The 18,987-nt window shown below is 50.0% G+C and overlaps 1 protein-coding gene across 6 annotated transcripts in view; it reads right to left on the reverse strand.

Moving 5' to 3' along the window:
- Positions 1-12,932: 12,932 nt before the first annotated feature.
- The window catches only part of Chst8 (carbohydrate sulfotransferase 8), a 138,244-nt gene continuing 132,189 nt past the window's right edge, over positions 12,933-18,987 (reverse strand). For 4 of the 6 annotated variants that reach the window (XM_006540339.2, XM_006540341.1, XM_006540340.3 and 1 more), the window contains exons 3-4: positions 15,100-15,137; positions 13,224-14,709 (exon numbers count right to left, since the gene is read on the reverse strand). In XM_006540339.2, the coding sequence (XP_006540402.1) occupies positions 13,624-14,709; positions 15,100-15,137 (1,124 nt within the window). In that variant the 3' untranslated portion in view covers positions 13,224-13,623. Of the gene's footprint in view, positions 14,710-15,099; positions 15,138-18,987 lie in introns of all 6 variants that reach the window. The other 2 variants (NM_175140.4, XM_030242955.1) reach the window with 2 other exon arrangements.

The following is an 18,987-nucleotide window of genomic DNA, read 5'->3' on the forward strand; positions in this document are numbered from 1 at the left end:
AAAGTGAGTTCCAGGACAGCCAGGGCTACACAGAGAAACCCTGAAACCCTGTCTCAAAAAACCAAAAAAAAAAAAAAAAAAAAAAAAAAAGAAAGAAAAAAAGAAAGAAAACTCTAGGCACACTGACATACATAGACACAAATAGACACAGAATGGCACATAGCACTCCAGTTGTACACGTGTGTAATAGATGCCCATATGCTCACATATGGGACAGACATATTTGTGAGCATGTACTCCCGCCACACACACACTTGTGATTTTCAAATATGGAATTAAGGCTGAAGGCGTAGCTCTGGCAGAGAGAGAGAGAGAGAGAGAGAGAGAGAGAGAGAGAGAGAGCATATGTGTGGCTCAGGGTTTAAAGTCCATCCCTCAATAATAAAATCAAATATGGGATTAAGCTATTTGTCTATCCCCAGACTATTTTTCCTCCCTGTTGTGTTGTTTTCTTGTTGCGTGCACTGCTGACCACAGAACCCAGGCCCCTCTGCCTTCTGAAGGCATTGTGTTGCGGAGCTAGATCCCCAGCGTCCTCCATCCTGTGTGCTTCAAATTGTAGAAAACAGTATTACAGATAGGCCAACAGTCCCAACCAGAATAGAACCCTAGTTAGTATTCAAAAGACTATACGACAGTGTAGTATCAGTATTAGACAGTCTCTAGTATTCAAAAGGCAATAAGACAGACCCATTGAAGCTGCATTCCTTACAGCTTAAACAAGGTTAGGAATGGATTCACAAAGGCAGGGTAAAGGCTTGTTTTAGGCTTTCTCTGAGCAGCGTGGAAGTGCACCTCCGCTAGCATCATGTGCGATGCCCACTGCTTGCTTTGCTCACATCACTGGGCATGGCAGGCCCCCCTCCCTTGTCCCTGCCTTGATCCACAGGGACTCCATAGCGGCTGCTCTAAGCCCCCTCTCTCAGCTGGCACCCCTCCCCCTCTCTTTCCTCCCCGCAGGGCCCTCCCCCCTTCTCCCTCTTTCTCTCCCTCCCTAATTTTCACCTCTCTCCTTTCCCCTCCTCCTCTACCTGTAGGGCATGCAAGCCTCTGGCAGACACCCTGGAAGGTCAGCCAAGGAAGTACAAAAAAGAAAAAGGCATCTAGATACATTTCAAAACAGTAGCTCTCTGTACATTTTTTAAAAAAAACATTGTTTTTACATTTAAGGCTCTCATCCCTTTAGAATTAACTTTCGCCTATGGTTTGAGGCCTTGAGCTAAAAAAGAAAAAAAAAATGTAATTTTCAAAACAGCTAGCCAGTCTTTTAGACAAGCTAACTGATAAAAAATCTCTCTCTCTCTCTCTCTCTCTCTCTCTCTCTCTCTCTCTCTCTCTCTCTCTCAGGTGTTTGGCTGGAACTGAGGCAATGGAAGCTTTTTTTTTCCCTTTCTTTACACCGGAGGAGCTGGAGAGTTCAAATACGTTGTAAAAAATTAAAACATCGATTCTTTTAGTAATTAGAACTAATTACAAACGAATCCCCCACACCCTGGCAATCTCATTTTCTTCTTCGTAGGGAAGCTGGATTCAGATGTGTAAGAGGTTAAATTATTGATTCTGATCCCCCCGCACCCCCCCCCCCGCACCCCTCCCTGTAGTACCTAGCACTGTCTGCGCCTGCCCTTGCCACCAACGTTGGCCATGCCACTGGCTTTGTGGTGGGCAGGAAAAATTTCAGACCGGATAACCAGTGTCACCAAAGGGAAGTTTTCAAGGAATGGCGCCAACAGAGGCTGCATGTGGGGATGTGTCCTTATGCTTCAGGGCTTGTTCCTGGTGCTTGCAGACAGCAGATGAGAGGCTGCAGGCAATGAGATGCTGCAGGGCTAGCTCAGGAATGAGCTGTACGGGGTGGGGCTGGCCATGTCACCCGCACACCAAGGAGAAATGAAGGGCTCTGGAGGCCTCCGAAATTTTGTGTTTATCATGTGGCAGGCAATAGTGGAGGACTCTAAACTTGTGTGTGTGTGTATGTGTGTGTGTGTGTGTGTGTGTGTGTGTGTGTGTGTGTGTTCCTTTCTGAGCACGAACGCATGCACAAAATAAGCAAATTCCATGAGGCTGTCATACGTACTAGCCTACAATTGATAATACCTACTCTAAATATTGTATAAAATTATGAGTGTCTGTTCATGTCTTAGTCCTACCCTAACTTCTGAATTTGGGGTTTTGGCTGTCCTGTAACTCACTATGTAGACTACAGTGGCCTAGAACTCACAGAGATCCTTCTGCCCCTGTTTTCCAAGTGCTGGGATTAAAGGTGTGTGCCATTATGCCTGGTTTTTTTTTTTTGTTTGTTTGTTTTTTGTTTGTTTTTTAAATGTGTGCCAGGCATACTTCTCTCTTTACAGCACTAGGTGGAACCTGGGGACTGAAAAGATCTTCAAGTGCCTCTACTGGCTTAGCCATCTTGCCCAATTTTAGCCTTTATGGGGCCCAGACTGAGAGGGCAAATCAAGATCCAGAGTGAAAATGGTTAAGCAGTTTTTATTTGTTTGTGTTTTCTGAGACAGGGTTTCTCTGCGTAGCATTAGCTGTCTTGGAAGTAGCTCTGTGTGACCAGGCTAACCTCAAACTCACACAAGAATTACCTGCCTCTGCCTCCTGAGTGCTAGGACTAAAGGCGTGTGCCACTACCACCACCACCAGGCTTTAAGCATTTCTATTTTGTGTAATTGTTTAGTTCTGTTGTTGACAGCCTCTCTCTCTCTCTCTCTCTCTCTCTCTCTCTCTCTCTCTCTCTCTCTCTCTCTCTCTCTCTGTAGGTGTGTGTTTGGCGGGCATAGGTTGGTCTTGAACTTCTGATCCTCCTGCTTCAGCCTCCCCAGTGCTAGGTTACTGGTATATACCACCATATTCAATTGCCTGTCTATTTGAAAGTAGTGAACAGAACTAAGCACAAACATCCTTCTACCTTGACAAAGCTGCCTTCACAATGACCAAGAAGATCCCATTCACTCTGGGATTCTCCCTCCCTCGGTCCTATGTGCTGGAATGTGGTGGCTTGGGATCAACTACCTATCCCTGGCCAGCCTGTCTGTCACCACACCAGGCTCCATGGGCCACTGTGGCAATGTGTGTGTATGATGGGGGCTAGTCTCATGGGTAGACATCTGCACAGCCAGTTTGCCCATTCTAGATCTGTCTAAATCCCACACAGACTCATGCATTCTTCCATCGACTGCTGATTGACAAGGTCTTATCTGGGATATCCAAAATCCTCTAGGCTCAGCAGATCCCAGTGCAGACTCAGACTCCAGTCTTGCTGGTTGCCCAACCTGGACCACAGGGCTCCCCTCTCTCCTGTTTCTCAGATCTGTAAGCTAGGAGCTGCAGGTCATTTGAAAGCTGCCCTTTTGCCCTCCTCTCATCCCAGTCCATCACTAAGGTCAGGACTCCCAAACCCATGCATGACCCCTTTACCCCTCACCTGGTACCTGTAACAGTAATCTTTCTGCATTCACTATCTTGGTTTCCCTCTCTAGATTCCACATACACACACACACACACACACACACACATCCTGTAGAAACCATAGGGCAGGAGATCACTGAAGTCCTGGCTAAAAGGCAAGCATTCTCGGGCTCATTCGCAGGCAGTGGGCTATATTCTCCTAACTAAACAGGCTGTGTGCTTCAGAATGCCACTGTCGTTAGCTGGCTTCTGTCTGGCTTTTTAAGCACCAAACTTAACCACTCATTGAAGGTATAAATCAAGCATGCTCCTTGCTCTGTGCCCTTAGGTCTCAAAGGCCAGCAGCAACAGTCCTTGTCTCCTGCTGTCTCTGATGCTTTGAAAGAATAGCACACATAAACTCCAAGGGGCATTTATCTCCTTACCTAGCGTGGTCCTCTGCTGGCAGCCTCTGTAGGCAGGATTTCCAGATTGGGAGCAACGTGGGCTCATGAGTCTGTCTCTCCAAGGCTGGGACAAAAAAATGAAGATAAGGCCACGTCTTCCCGGAGCAGCAGGCCTAGAGCCCTGCCCAGGTTGCTACTCTGTGGAAAATATAGAGGAAGTCAGTCCCCAATAGGACAGAGAGGCACAAGATAGCCCTCAGAAGGGACCAAGAGGACTCCTGTAGGAAGAGCCTCTGGTATGCAGGTCCCAGGCCCTGGGTTCCATCCATCATCTGGGCTCTTGGTCAGGTCCTTTCCATGTCAAGTCTGTGGCCTTAGACTTTCATCTGGGTGATGGAGAGCTATGTGAACAACCTTATGGCTCTACTTCTCTTACTAAATGTTCCAGCTGAACAATGTCTGATACCATTGCTATCTAAAGATGGGACTTACATTTCCCACTCCTTGGGAATTTACCGAGCAATGTTCACATGTGCATCTGTGGTCTGTGACAAAGTTGCATATATCCCTGAGGACTCTGATAGTGACATAGCCTCTGGCAGAAGTAAAGTTGTGTGTGCATGTGTGTGTGCATGTGTGTGTGTACATGTGTGTGTGCATGTGTGTGTGCATGTGCATGCATGCTAAATATACTCACATCAGTTTGGATGTTGGTCTTGGCCATGAGACAGACTAGATCCTTCTCTGACGCGACTCAGTTTCCCTGCAGGAGTGGGCTTAAGGGCATGCATATGCCAGATGGCTGCATCCTGGGGCCAAACATGGTTTGTGGAGCCCCAAGAGGCTGGTGGCCACAGAAGACATAGCCCAGGATACCCTAGGTAGATTAGGCTAGGGTAGAGTGTAGCTACATAAAAGGGGTATGGAGTCATGGCTTCAGGGTCTGCATAGCTGCCAGGATGTGTGTAAGGCAGTGTCTTCCTTACTTTTCTGTTGCTGTGAAGAGATACCATGACCAAGGCAAGAAAGAGTTTATTGGGAGTTCGCTTACAGTTTCAGAAGGTTAGAGTCCACAGGGAACATAGCAATGGGCAGGTGGCCTGGCACTGAAGCAGTAGTTGAGAGCTTACATCTGATCCACAGGCAGGGCAGGGGAAGAGCATGAATGAGATAGATAGATAGATAGATAGATAGATAGATAGATAGATAGATAGATGATAGATAGAGTGCTAACTGGAAATGGTGTGAGCTTCTGAAACCTCAAAGTCCACCCCTATCGACATACCTCCAACAAAACCACACACCCCAATCCTTCCCAAACAGTTCCACCAACTAGGGAGCAACCATTCGAACATATGAGCCCATGGAGGAGGCTGCTTTCTTTCAAACCACCACAGGCAGGTAATAGAGCTGTGTTCCTGAAGTGACGTAGAAGTCTCTGGTGGCTACTTGGGTGGTGGAGGGCCACATGAGTAATCTCTGTGTTTTACAATGAGCTGGATGCTAGGCCTGGTCCCCAAATTGGATGCTATCACCACATGGGTACAATGCTTAGCACAGCGCCTGATGCAGGTGGCCATGGTATAAATGGATATTATGGACTGAATATAACCTCCCCCTCACCCCCTGCAATATTGTTGAAAACCTACCTTAATGATGGGCTGAGAAGGTAGGACCTTTGAGAGAGCCAAGTTCCTGCAGATGAACCTTTCACGAATGGGAATGAATGCAGATGAACCTCTACCTATGACTGGCGGCTCCTTCCTTCTCTCTTTTCTCTTTTTAATTTTAAGAGAGGGTCTCTCAATGTTGCTCAGGCAGGCCTTAAACTGACCATCGTCCTGCTTCACATTCCCAGGGCAGCTGCATGCTGGGCCTGGAATACCAGGCCAGGTTCTGATTCTTCAGAGGTATAAGAACTGGATCATAGCTCTTAAATGTCTCCCAGAGGCAGCACAGAATCCAGTCTCCTTATTGGGATCTAACAGAGTTACTGGGAAGCTGGTGTCAGCCCTCCCACACAGCCTTCCTCCTTCCCTATACATGTACCATTGCCCAGGCGAGGGGGCCCACGGCTTGCTTCCATGGGCTTCAAACCCATTAACACAGGGTAATTTGTGCGCGCGCATGTGTGTGTGTACAGGTATAAGTGTATGTGTTTTATGGAGCCCCGAGATTGATGTCTAGAGTCAATCCAGTTTATTTTTTGAGACAAAGTCTCTCCCTGAACCTGGGGCTCAGTTAGGCTGCCTGGCCAGCTCTAGGCTCGCTCCACCTTCCCGGTGCTGGGATTACAGCCATCCATTGCTGCCTAGTTTTGCACGTGGGTGCTGGGGATCTGAATTTAGGCAGCAAGAGCTTTACTGACTGAGCCCTCTGCCCAGCCTCTTGATCCTTGGTTTCGAACACAGCGCTATGATGTCATGAGACTCGTCCATATTTAGGGTACAACAATCCTAATCATCGCCCACCCGGGGCCACCCCAAGCTCTGCCCCTCAGTCACCTGACTCCCTGAGGCTGGCCGCCCCCCCCCGCCCCCCCCACCCGCCCTCCCGCTGCCAAATCGCAGAGCACTAACCTCTGAAAAATGATGGTGAGCCCTGTCCTTGAGTCATTAATTCTCCCGTGACTGAGGCCTTTCCCCCAGGGTGGGCGCAGGGCCAGGTGACTGATCACACCTGCTTGGCCTCTTGAGGACTTTGACCGGTGGGAGGCTTCGGCAGAATTTCCCGAGTGAAATGCCGCATGGAGATTAATGGCCCTGAGATGTGTGGAGCTCTGGGTGTGCTAGGCTTGAGTCAACCGGCCCCAGGTGCCCGAGGCCCTTGGATCTGCCCGCCACCCTGCTCGGCCTGCCCGACCCCTTCCTGGATCAGAGCCGCATGCCGGGGGTTTCTGCCTTTGCTTGGATCTCAGAGTCCCCCAGAAATGGTAGTCTCAGCATCATGCCTGAAACCTCCAACACAAATAATTTTCAATTTGCCTGGGAGTTTCAATCGTACAATCCAATGTTAAATAATAGATTAGATGCCTCGGGGAGAGAAACAGGGTTTAAGAAGAAATAAATAAAAGGCAAAGTAAAAATCTGGGCCTGGGTTTTTGAGAGTATTTCTGATCTCACAGCTTCTGCTCTTAGCCTGGATTTGACCGCCCTGTTCCTTCCCACAGTGTTAGGACTTGCAGCTCTCTGGGGCCGTGGGACTGCCACCCACCCACATCTCTGAGAGCTGGTGGGGCTCTATTCCAAATGCTAGACAGATTCACTCCATCCCCTGTACCCCTGTTCTGGGCATCTGTACCCCAAAGAGAAGTCTTAGCTTGTAACCTTGGCAACTGTCCCCAGTGAGGCTGCTAGGCTGACCAAATGCTTGTATAGTCATGTAGACTCATGGGCAACCTTAAGCCATGGATGACAGAGAGCTGCAGGCTGGTACAGAGATGGGCAGGCACCAGGCAGGATCTGGTGGCATTGTGTGTGACACCCCAGAGGAAATGCTTATGGGATGGGAACCTTCTCACTGCCCCTGAACTGTGGTCATTTCTGCCCACCCTCTTCCCTGTCACTCCAAGAGAAGGTTCCAGATTCTCATCTTTCAGACCACCCTACTTCTCAGCCCTCCCTCTTGGACCAGGCTGGCTCAGATTAATCTCTCCTCCCCCTCCTCCCACTCCTCCCTCCCCCCTCCTCTCCCTCCCCCTCCTCCCCCTCCTCTCCCTTCCCCTCCTCTCCCTCCCCCTCCTCTCCCTCCCCTCTTCTCCCCCTCCCCCTCCTCCCCTTCTCCTCCACCTCCCCCTCCCCCCTCCTCCCCCTCCTCTTCCTGTTTCTCTGGCTGTTACCTCTCTTACCCCCGCCCCTTTAACTTTTACTTTTCCAGACTGGGTCTCTCACATAGCCCAAGCTGGCTTGGAGCTTGCTGGGTAGCCAAGGATGGCTTTGAACTCTCCACCCATCATTCATCATCATCTTGGCCTCTGGAGGGCACTAAGCCCACTCGGGATCTGTTCCCATCTTTGCTGTCACGCTTGCTGGGGGAGGGGACAAGCTCCGACTTCCCCCTGCTACTTTCCAGCAGCAGGACACCTGTTTATCAGAACCTCAGGCAGCCACTTAAAGGCGTCTGGAATCTCAGTTTCCTGCAAAGCTTGTCTTGTCCTTGCTCCTGAGGTCACTGGATTCCTAACTTGCTCTCACAAACCACCCCCCACAGAGCAGCAGAGCATTCTAATGGTTAAGGACTGGACACCAGACCTAACTGCCGGGCGCTGGAAGGGAGACAGTCTTTTCAGAGCTACGTGGCCTCAGGGTAAATTGTTCAACCCCTTCTGTGTCTCAAGGTCCTTGTCGGGAGATCCCGGGAGGATATAACTGCTCCGTATCTATCTTACAGGGTGGTAATGGCAAGTAAATAAAATAATATATTCATGAAATATGCAGAGCAGTTTGGGATCAGCCTGTAAATACCATGATTTTCGTGTATGTGTGCTGGGGCTTGAGCCTAAGGCCTCAAGCATATTGACAAAGGCTTTAAGAGGAATCCACACTCCCTGCCCTCACTGGCAAGCCTGGGAAGGCAGCATTCCAAGGCATGACCTATATCTGCATTTTTTAAAAAAAATATTGTGTTTATCTGTTTATTCTGATTGTGTGTGTGTCTGCATGCCGTCACTCAAATGTGGGTCAGCAAGAGTCAGTTTTCTCTCCTACCATGTGGGTCCTGGGTATGGAACTTAGATCGTCTTAGATTGACTTAGAGGTAAGCCATTTTACCGGCTGAGCCATTCTGCAAGCCCCATTGCTATTATTTTCTTAGACAGCGCCTCACTCTGTTGCCCAGGCTGATCTATAACTCAGTATGTAGCCCAGGTTGGCCTTGTACGCAGAGCATTTCTCTTGCCTGGGTCTCTTGCAAAGCTAGATCTCGCATGTGCACCACTGTACCTGGTTATTCTTACTTCTTATTACTTCAAGAGCCAAGGCCAGAGAGGACAATGGTATGGGTTTAAATGACATCTCCAGCTAGGCATGGTGGTGGGATCCCAGTGCTCAGGAGGCAGAGGCAGGCTGATCTATGTAAGTTTGAGGACAGCCTGGTCTGCAAAGTGACTTCCAGGACAGCCAGGGCTACACAGAGAAACCCTGTTTTGAAAAACAAAGCAAAACAAAACCCAAACAAACAAACAAACAAAACGTGACAGCTCCAAATAGGGAAAAGACATGGGCAGCCTCTGATGGTACATGATTCTGATTCCAATACTACAGGGTGGAGGCAGGGGGATTGTGAGCCAGGCCAGCCTGGGCTACAGAGTCTATTCAAGGCCAGCAGAGGCTATGGTAGCTAGACACTGCCTTAGAAAACAGAAAGAAGGAAGTAAAGAAGAAAAGACAGTAGGGAGAAAGGGGGTGGATTCGAGATACTTTCAAGAAGTAAGACAGAGTGCAGGGGTGGTGGGCTGAGGTGGGAGTCCTGGGAGGGGGGTGCAGGACTTGGAAGAGATGAGGCTCAGGTAGGGTAGGTGATCTGAGGCACCTTCTGGATGTGCTGATACAGATGTGGGGCAGGTGGCTGGACAAGGCAGGGTGGGGGGAGAGCTGCTAGAGGTCAGGGGTGGAGGTGTAAACTGGGAAGCCAGCATAGGGGTGGTGCTGAGCTCTGCCCTCCAGGGGATGCACAGGCAGGTGAGAGGCTGCTGGACTCAGAACACTGGAGGCTGCTGAAGAACCAGTGCCAACCTGTTTAGGGGGGTAGGGGGTGGGGGGATGGGGATGGGGATGGGCGTCGGAGTGGGGGTGGGGGTGGGAGGATATTTTTAGAGAAAGAAGAGATGGAGGAGAGGCCGTGGGGCCATGGGATGCATTTTGGTGGGAAAGACAGAGCAGGGTTGAGGCAAGCCTTGGAGGGCGACTCTGTTTTGTTTATTTTTGAGGGAGGATTGTGCCATGCAGCGCTGGCTGTCTGAAGCTCAGGATCACAGTCTCAAAGCCTCAACCTTCTGAGTGTTGAGATTACATGGTGTGCACCCCTATGCCCTTTTAAATCTTTTATTTTATTTTATTTTATTTTATTTTATTTTTGTTTTTTGAGACAGGGATTCTCTGTGTAGCCCTGGCTGTCCTGGAACTCACTTTGTAACCAGGCTGGCCTTGAACTCAGAAATCTACCTGCCTCTGCCTCCCAAGTGCTGGGATTAAAGACGTGTGCCACCACCACCCCGCTTAAATCTTTTAATTTTATGTTTTGTTGATAGATTAGCCTAAGGACTGTGCTTTGGCGATGTCTTGGAGGAAGAGACAGAGACATAGGGTGGGCATTGGAGAACACCATTGCTTGGAAGGAGAACAGGACCCAACAGAAAATACCTACTTTTGAGGGGCCTACTGGGCTTTCCCATTTATTTAAAATACCAGAAGAGGTGATGCTCATGAAGGTGTGTATGCAATGTGAGCACGGGTGTGTATGTGTGTGTACACGCGTGTGCATGTGCGTTTCCAGTGAGGTCAGAGAATACCTGGTATCTCTCGGATGGACAGTGGAAACCATTGCCTTGCTTGGTGTTGGTAACCCAGCTCTTGGACCCATCTGAGGGATGAGAGAAGCTGAGGTGCTGGGGTGCTTGGTACTCGGGCAGGTTCTTTTGGAACTGGTGGGTTAGAAAGTAGCGTCTGGGGTCTTCCCAGAGATTCTGTGGAGGTTGGTTGAAATCTCATCTTAGGGAGAGGCAATTCTTTCTGCACTGGCTAGCGTCACCCACTCTGGAATGTTGCTGCCACCTGGTGGCCCAGTTAGGGATGCACCGGCCTCTGTTTAGGAGCAGGGACTTGGCCCCACCTGCTGGTTATGAGTGGTTCTGCATCTATAAAGTCCCCGTTGGCGGCAATTATGCTACACTGGAGAAAGAGAAGTGGCTTGTCCTGTCTGCTTGGTACAGGGTTTGAGTCAACCTGTCTGGATTTTGAATGCCTCCCCAGGGTATTTGAGGGAGGGACCCAGGACTTTGGATACCAGTTGTTTCTATCCTGACAATGGTTTCTACATCGAGGGAAGGTCAGCCATTCAAAGATAAAGAAAGGCCTGGTGGGGAATCTGTGTGTGTGTGTGTGTACCCACATGTGTGTCCTAGTGGGGCCCTGGGGGATGGATCACACTTGAGGAGAGGGCCTGAGACTGGACAGCTATTCTCCAACCTTGATTTTTTTTCCCCCAGTGACCCTTCCTAGTGATCAGATGGTCTGCTTTCAGGGAGAATGGTGAGCAATTGGGACAGGACTGAGTAATGAATACAAGGTGCTACCAGAGAGGAAAGGGGACAGAGGACTTGTCCATAGTTCCACCTACACGTATACCCATCATCCAGTCATTTATGTCCATATAGAAGGACATACAGAGAGACAGAGAGACAGAGACACATCCCTGCATGCACATTCTTTCCTGTGTTCCACAGTCTAGCTCAAGGCTGTGAGGCTGGATATACCTCAATGAATTTGAGGCAGGGCCTCAGGGCTGGGCCTATGGCCTTCAGTTGATGGCCATCCTGGGGACCATTAAGGTGGTGCTAATTGTCAGAGTCTTGGGTCTTGTTCCCTCCTCCCTTAAAACTGGTAATGGCTACATTGCATGTAGGTGTGTCCAGCTTAGCTCCTGCTTGGGTGACACTGAAGAGTGACCTTGCGAGGGTTTCTTATTTTTAGCCCATCCCCACATGCTCTCCCTTTCTCTCCCCCACTTCCTTTCTTCCCCTCCCTGACTGCCCCCCACCCCCTCTCTGGCAGTAGCCCAGGGCAATGAGCTGCAGCAGACCAAGTGGCAGTACAGGCTGCCCAGATGGGCCTCTAGGTGTCCTTTGGCTGAGCAGAAGCTCCTAGACACTCTGCCCCAAGCTCTGCCAAATGTACCCACAACCAGAGACACTTTCTCCGTTGTGAATTCAGTTTCGCTAGCGCCTGCTATTTCTGGGCCACAGTTAGCTTTCTAGCTTTCCAGGCTTCTCTAGCATCTCTCACATGGGTCTGCCTAGAGCTGGTTCTGGCTCCAGTCAGGGTGACCTTCTTGGCTTTCTGAGCCTCTGGACATCTGCCTTCCATGAATCTCCTAAACCCCTCTGGCTGTGACTTGATCCTCCTCCCCATCCCTCTGGGTCCTTCCCTATCAGATGGTCACTTCCAGCTGGAACCAGAGGGCAGCCTCACCCTTGCTCAGGGCTCCTGGATGAATGTGGCTCCAAGACAGAAGGCAGCTTCAGTCACTTGTTCCAATCCTGGAAGATTCCAGAGACCACTACAGTAAAGGCAAAATGGAGGTGAATTAGCTGTAGCCAGTATGAGGCCAGCTGGATTCCAGTAGCATCTACTGCCTGGGGGACCTGGTGCTGTCTCTCCTTACAGACCCAACATCAGCTTTGGGAGTGGTCTCCCAGGACGACCTGGATATATCTGCCCCACAGACGGATCCAGAAGGCAGGCAGAGGTTCTCAGCAATCCTGGAGAGACAGGCAAACGGACATCTGCTCCTAATACAAAGTGCTTCCCTCTCCTTGTAGACACAGCCCCAGTCACACTCATACTGTAAGCACCAACAGAGCTCCCACTGGGACCTTTCCGTTGTCACTCTGACTTGTGCCAATTTCAGAATCAGTTCTGGCACCCAACTTAAGGAGAGGTTTCACAGACAGCTCTGCCTTCCCCTCCCCCAAAGCCAGATCCTCAAGGGTGGGTAATCTGTCAGCCTTGAGGTGTTTGATTAGGTGTGTAGATAAGGCTGAGGTCACACTCAGGGTCAGGGATGTGCTGGCTATAGCTTTAGCCAGCTCACCATAGACGTCTAGGAAGCTGAGGATGACGTCGCTCCCCACGGTGAGAATTACAGAAACTGACCATGCTGCTCAGTGCCTTACAGAGCCCCAGGTGCAGAGCCCCAGGTGCAGTGCCTTACAGAGCCCAGGTGCAGCCCTAATGGGCACCTGATAGGGAGCTTGCCCCTGTTCTGGCTGTCCTCAGAGAACCTGCTGCAAGGTGAGACCCAAGGGACTCCACTCCCTAAGTGGGGACAGACCTATCTTTTCTCTCAGGGACTTAGCAGGGCCCACAGGTGGTCTGGAAAGAGAAAGAACTCAAACAAACAAGCTGGAAATACACAGCAAGATCCTGATTCACCAAAACAAAAGCAGGCTCAGCGGTTAAGGTTAAGAGCTCAGATTGCTCTAGCGGTTCAGCTCCTACAGGGAGGTTGACAGCTGCCTGTCACTCCAGCTTTGGGGGGGGGGGGGAATCTGACCCCATACAGCCTTCACAGACACCTGCACTCATGTGCACATATTCACGTATTATTAATAGTAAAATACATTAAAAATTTTTTTTCTAAGACTCCCCAAGGCATAGGGCAGGGTGCCTATGAGCTCACAGCACAGCCTGGAGTAGACACCACTGCTCTGAAAACCATGTGCTTTATTCAGATGACCCTGGGTCATAGAAAAGCAGCAAACCACGTGGTTTGGTACAAGGCAAAGGATAAGGGGATGTAGGACATCCCTCGACGCTGGGGCCCTCTTCTGGGTCTCAGGCTTCCCTGGACAGCATAGCTCAGCATAGCTCAGCTGAGTTCTTAAAGCATCCATCCGAGTCGTGCTCCGTCTCAAACTCAGCCAACCCAATGAGGAAATGGGTGTGGGACAAGGGTCAAGGTCCATTGTCTGGGCCTCTGTGGCCCACCCTAGGGCCACAGCCACAAGGCCTCACATCCTCAGAGCTCAGTCCCCGGAGGCCGCCTATGCGCAGGTGAGTGGGCATGACCGGCAGACCCCGCCCCTGACCAGCAGGCCCCGCCCTCAGTACAGGTCCGAGAAAGGTTTGGAGTAGTTGAACATCAGGTAATCCATGTAGTAGAAGTCGTAGGTTCGCTGTCGCTGCAGCGAGGAGAGCTGAGCGAAGTACTGATGGGTGATTCTCGATGTGGTCCGCGCCTCCTCGGAGTGCCTGTCCTTGAACCTCGGGAAAGTCAGGTTCCCGGGCGCATGGATGAGACGCAGGAAGAAGTTGGCATCGTCTTCCATGCTCTCGAACTTGCCCACAAAGTCATAGTCGATGAGGCAGGGGCTGCACAGCCGGCTAACATGGTCCCAGTGGATGTCCATGCCCACGGGCCGGTGGACATCCAACAGGTACTGGACGAACTCGGGGAACTGCACACCGGAGCCAGTCCGCAGTGCCTCCCGCGAGGCGTTGGCGCGGTACCGGGCCAGGATAGCCTTGCCAAAGACAGGATGATAGTAGCTGTTAGGATGCTCAAACTTGTCTCGGAAAGCAGAGACCAGCCGCTCAAAGGGTTCCCGGACAAAGAGCATCTTGGTGTAGGTACTGAGGCGGTGCACTATGCCCTGCCGGTCAAAAGTATCCAGGCGCTTAAGGGCGCTGCCATAGTGGACGGTGTTGTGTTGGATATCTGCCGTGGATGAGGCTAACCCTGCCAGCACCATGAGCACCCTCTTCCAGTTGGAGCAGCCTGCCTTGGGTACTTCACAGTACAGTACACGGTGGCGGTCCTCCACGAAGATGCGGGAGACGTGGCGGGGAGTGACAGCTCTGCGGCTGCTGCTGGCCCTGTATTTAGCGCAGGCTTCTCGCATCACACGCTTGCGCTCCTGTTGGGTCTGGTGCAGGCTGACCCAACGACTGTCCATGGTGCGGGGTCTCGGCTGGATAAAGGTTTCGGACGAGTTGTTGCCTTGGTTAGTCCCTGCGGCTGGCATCTTTTTGATGAGCAGTCTCCGCCTGCGCTGCCGGAGGCGCAAAGGAGATCCCGCTGCCTTCGGGTGAGGTCGAGGTTGGTCAGGCGCTTGCAGCTGGAGGCCTCTTGGCGACCCGCTGGGTGAATCTCGTGTGCCCTTTTCTGTGGATATCCTCAAGTGGCTATCCTAGGACAAGAAGAGAAGTGGCTAGGGTCCATACAGTATGGCAGAAATGTGGGACCTGAACGGCAAATATAATTTCTACCACAAGGTGGAGCAGTCCCCCCAGGAACCTTGGCTAGACGCGATCGTGGGACGGGGTGGGGCACTGCTAGTGGCCTGCAAGCAGCAGGCACAGATTTACTGTGTCTGTTAGTACAGTCCAAAGGAGTCATCTAACAGAGAAGGAAAACTCATGAAGCCAAAGCCCCAGGTTTTGTTCCCAAGGCTCCTGAAAAGGACCCAACACATTTTTCTTCCTATGAATGGATCCTCCATAAGCTCTGAATTGTCCTTTTCACCCTCTCCAAACACACCCCCCTCGCATCTGTGATTTATGGGATTCTTGGAACTTACATGCTGGGGTTGCTGGGGCCTGATGCTGAACTTTATACCTGGAAAGCAACAGAGGAGAGAGAAGCGTTTGTTAAACAATAGAAGCACGGAAGTACCACATACCTGCCTAACCCAATAGTCAGGACCCCCCTTCCCCCCCCCCCCGGGGCCACCTCCACCTGGCCCTGTCATTAGCCCACAAAGCACCCCTTGAAAGCTCCTGTCCAGCCTCTCTCCATGCCTGTCACCACATCCTGCTCCATACTTGTATATGATAATACTTGCACACACCAGGCCCGTGGAAGAAAGGCATTTCTTCACCCCTGGGAGGTTCTCCTGCCTGGATATTCACGGCGTAGCTTTGGCCTTCTTGGTATTGTCACAGGGACGATGTCCATTTCTGGCTCACCCTGGTGTTCCCTAAAAGTGCTAGCAGAGCCAAGGGATGGGCAAGTGCTGATTGGTGATTTGGGGAAGACGGACGCAGAGAGATCTGTATGCTGTTGGCTGGGTTCATTACTTTTCTGGTTGCTATGACAAAATGTCTGATATACATCAATTAAAAGAAGAAATACTGGGCTGGAGAGATGGCTCTGTGGTTAAAAGCACTGGCTGCTTTTCCAGAGGTCCTGAGTTCAAGCTCAAAACTATCTATAATGAGATCTGGTGCCCTCTTCTGGCCTGCAGGCATAATAATACTGGGGGCTGGAAAGACTTGCTGCTCTCCCAGAGGACCTGGTTCAATTCTCAGCACAACATGACAACTAATAACTCCAGTTCCAGAGACACCAGTGCCCTCTTCTAGCCTCTGTGGGCATTTTACACATATAGACATACATGCAGCTAACACCCATACACAGAAAATTAAAATAAATAAATCTTTTGTTAAAAAAAAAAAGAGGAAAGATTTGTTTAGGGTCACAGTTTTAGAGGGATCCGTCCATGGTTGCCTGGCCTCAGGTGCTTGGACAGAGAACATCATGGTGGTTGAAGCATGCGGTAGGAGAAGTCGTTTACTTCACAGCTGACCAGAAAACTAAGAAAGCAAGATGGGGCCGGGCGTGGTGGCGCACGCCTTTAATCCCAGCACTTGGGAGGCAGAGGCAGGCGGATTTCCGAGTTCGAGACCAGCCTGGTCTACAGAGTGAGTTCCAGGACAACCAGGGCTACACAGAGAAACCCTGTCTCGGAAAACCAAAAAAAAAAAAAAAAAAAAAAAAAGAAAGCAAGATGGGGCCGGACGTGGTGGCACATGCCTTTAATCCCTGCACTTGGGAGGCAGAGGCAGGCGGATCTCTGAGTTCGAGGCCAGCCTGGTCTACAGAGTGAGTTCCAGGACAGCCAAGGCTACACAGAGAAACCCTGTTTCAGAAAACAAAAACAAAAACAAAAACAAAAACAAAAGAAAGCAAGATGGGACAGGGCCTGGGAGCAGATGCTTTCAAAGCAGATGCTATCTCCAGTGACCCTCTTCTTTAAGCTAGATCTCACCCTTTAAAGTTTTCAGAATTTGCTAGATAGGGCCAAAAGCAGGGGACCAAGCCTCTAACACACAAACCTTGTACCGATACTTGTATTGTTGTTGAGACAAAAATCTAAGACAGAAGCCATATAGAAGAAGGATTGACTTTTGTCTCACAGTTCCATGGTGCGTGAGGCAGGATGGCTTGGCTTCTGCCTCTCTCTGGTTGGAAAATGGTTTATTATATCTCAGTCAATAAGAAACCAGAGATCTGGGCTGGAGAGATGGCTCAGCGATTAAGAGCACTGACTGCTCTTCCAGAGGTCCGGAGTTCAATTCCCACTAACCATGTGGTGACTCATAACCATCTATAATGGGGTCTGATGCTCTCATCTGCTGTGTGTCTGGAGACAGCTACAGTGTACTCATATAAATAAAAAATAGATAAATCTTTTTAGAAAAAGAAAGAAGGAAAAGGAAAAGAAACCAGAGATCTTAGGCCCAAATCAAGACTGGGTATAGCTCTCTAGCCAGGCCCTGTAGTCCTATATTCGCCATTTAGGCTATGTGCCCTAAAGATCCCTCAGCATTCTCCAGATGGTGGCCAAGTGTTTGAACACCTGTGCCTGTGAAGGACATTCCACATTCAAGCCATAACAAGCCTTTAGGAGGGACACTTTATACCCAAATCATTATGTTGGCCAAGTTCTAGAATGTTTCCCTCTGCCCACCAAAGAGGGCAGACAAAGAGGGCTTCAATCACTTGGTGTGCTGATTGGAAGTTGGTTGAAAAGGCCAATATTCTGTTGAGAGATCATCTACTTCTGATTTTACCTGTCCACTGAGATGTCAGGGACTCTGTTCCTGGGTCCTAGAGTGGACAATCACACTCTGAAACTTTGCTGAAAGCCAGTCACAATTAGAAAAACAGTTGTCCCTCACACAAACAGAGAGCCAAAGTGATGGGCAGCATGTTGGGGCACTGTGCCCAGCCACACCTGACCAATTCCTGGCTGAGAAGGGAAGGGGTGGTTCTGGCGGGCCAACACTCCCCCTGTGAACTGAGCTGAGGCCAATGGCCATATTAAGCTGGTGAGGGGATATCCAGGTTGTCACTGACCCATACAGTGGATTTCTCTGAGTGATCCAGTTTCTTGACTTCAGTGTTACTCTCTTGGTGCCCAATCTGAGGCTGTGCCCCACATCACCTTCAAGCAAGGAAACCAACAAAGGCTTCTGGGAGGGAGAGCCTAGAGGCCAAGTGTTTCCTGGAACTGTCACCGTGTGAGTGCATGCATGTATAGTGAATACACTTGTGTGTGAGCATACATGTAGTGTTTCCTTAACTGTCTTCTACCTAATTTTTTTTCAGGTCTACATGTGTGCATTTATGTGTATCTGCACGTGTCTGTGTGTATGAGTGAGCATGCATGTGGTGTTTCCCTTAACTACCCTCTACCTAATTTTGTTTCAGGTCTATGTGTATATATTTATGTATATCTGCATGTGGTGTGCATGCAAGCACATGTGTGCATGTGTGTGGGTATGAGCATGCATGTGGTGTTTTCCCTAACCATTCTCTACCTTATTTTTTTCAGGTCTATGTTTGTGCATGCATGCGTGTGTGTGTGTGTGTGTGTGTGTGTGTGTGTGTGTGCCTATGTGTTTGTATGTGTGCCTATGTGGGTGGGGACCCAAGGTTGACAAATCTTCCTCTATTGCTGGCCACCTTATTCACTGGGGGTGGGGTGGGGCTCTCATTTATCCCTTCAGCTATACTGGCTGACAGTGAGCACATGGGATCCTATATCCCCAGCACTGCCAGGTCTGGAGTTTTTTACTTAGATACTTGTGAGCAGAAAGTCCTTACACTTGCACCAACAAACATTGAGCTCATTAAGCTAGTTCCTGAGGCTCCAGAGTCTTATTTTTATACGAAGCTGGCCTCACATTGGCAATCGCCCAGCTTCTGGCTCTCTGCTAAGGCCATAGATGTGGTCTACCACACAAAGCTTCTGGAACCTTCTTCAACTCCCAAGTGAGGTAATGCATTAGGCACTTTCTCATTGCTGTGGCTTGAATACTTGACAGAAACAATTTGAGAGAGGAAGACTTTATCTTGGTGCATAGTCTCAGAGATTTCAGCCCACCATTATAGGGGAGGCATGTGGTAGTCATGGTAACAGGAGCATCATATAGACTCCTCCCACAGTGGTGGACTAGGAGCAGAACCAGAAATGGATATAAACTCAAAGGTCTGCCCTAGTGACCCATTTCTCCTGCCAGGGCCCTCCTGAAAGCCACAGGCTTCAAAACATACAAAGCTATGGACCCAGTGGTTATAACATGAGCCTGTGGGAGGCATTTTGAATCCAAACCTTCACAGATGGAAGCAGAGGCAGACCTTGGGGATGCTGTCACTTTCTTCTTGTAGTCTTGAATTGGGT

Source organism: Mus musculus, chromosome 7 (genome assembly GCF_000001635.26).
Source record: "Mus musculus strain C57BL/6J chromosome 7, GRCm38.p6 C57BL/6J".
Classification (NCBI taxonomy): domain Eukaryota; kingdom Metazoa; phylum Chordata; class Mammalia; order Rodentia; family Muridae; genus Mus; species Mus musculus.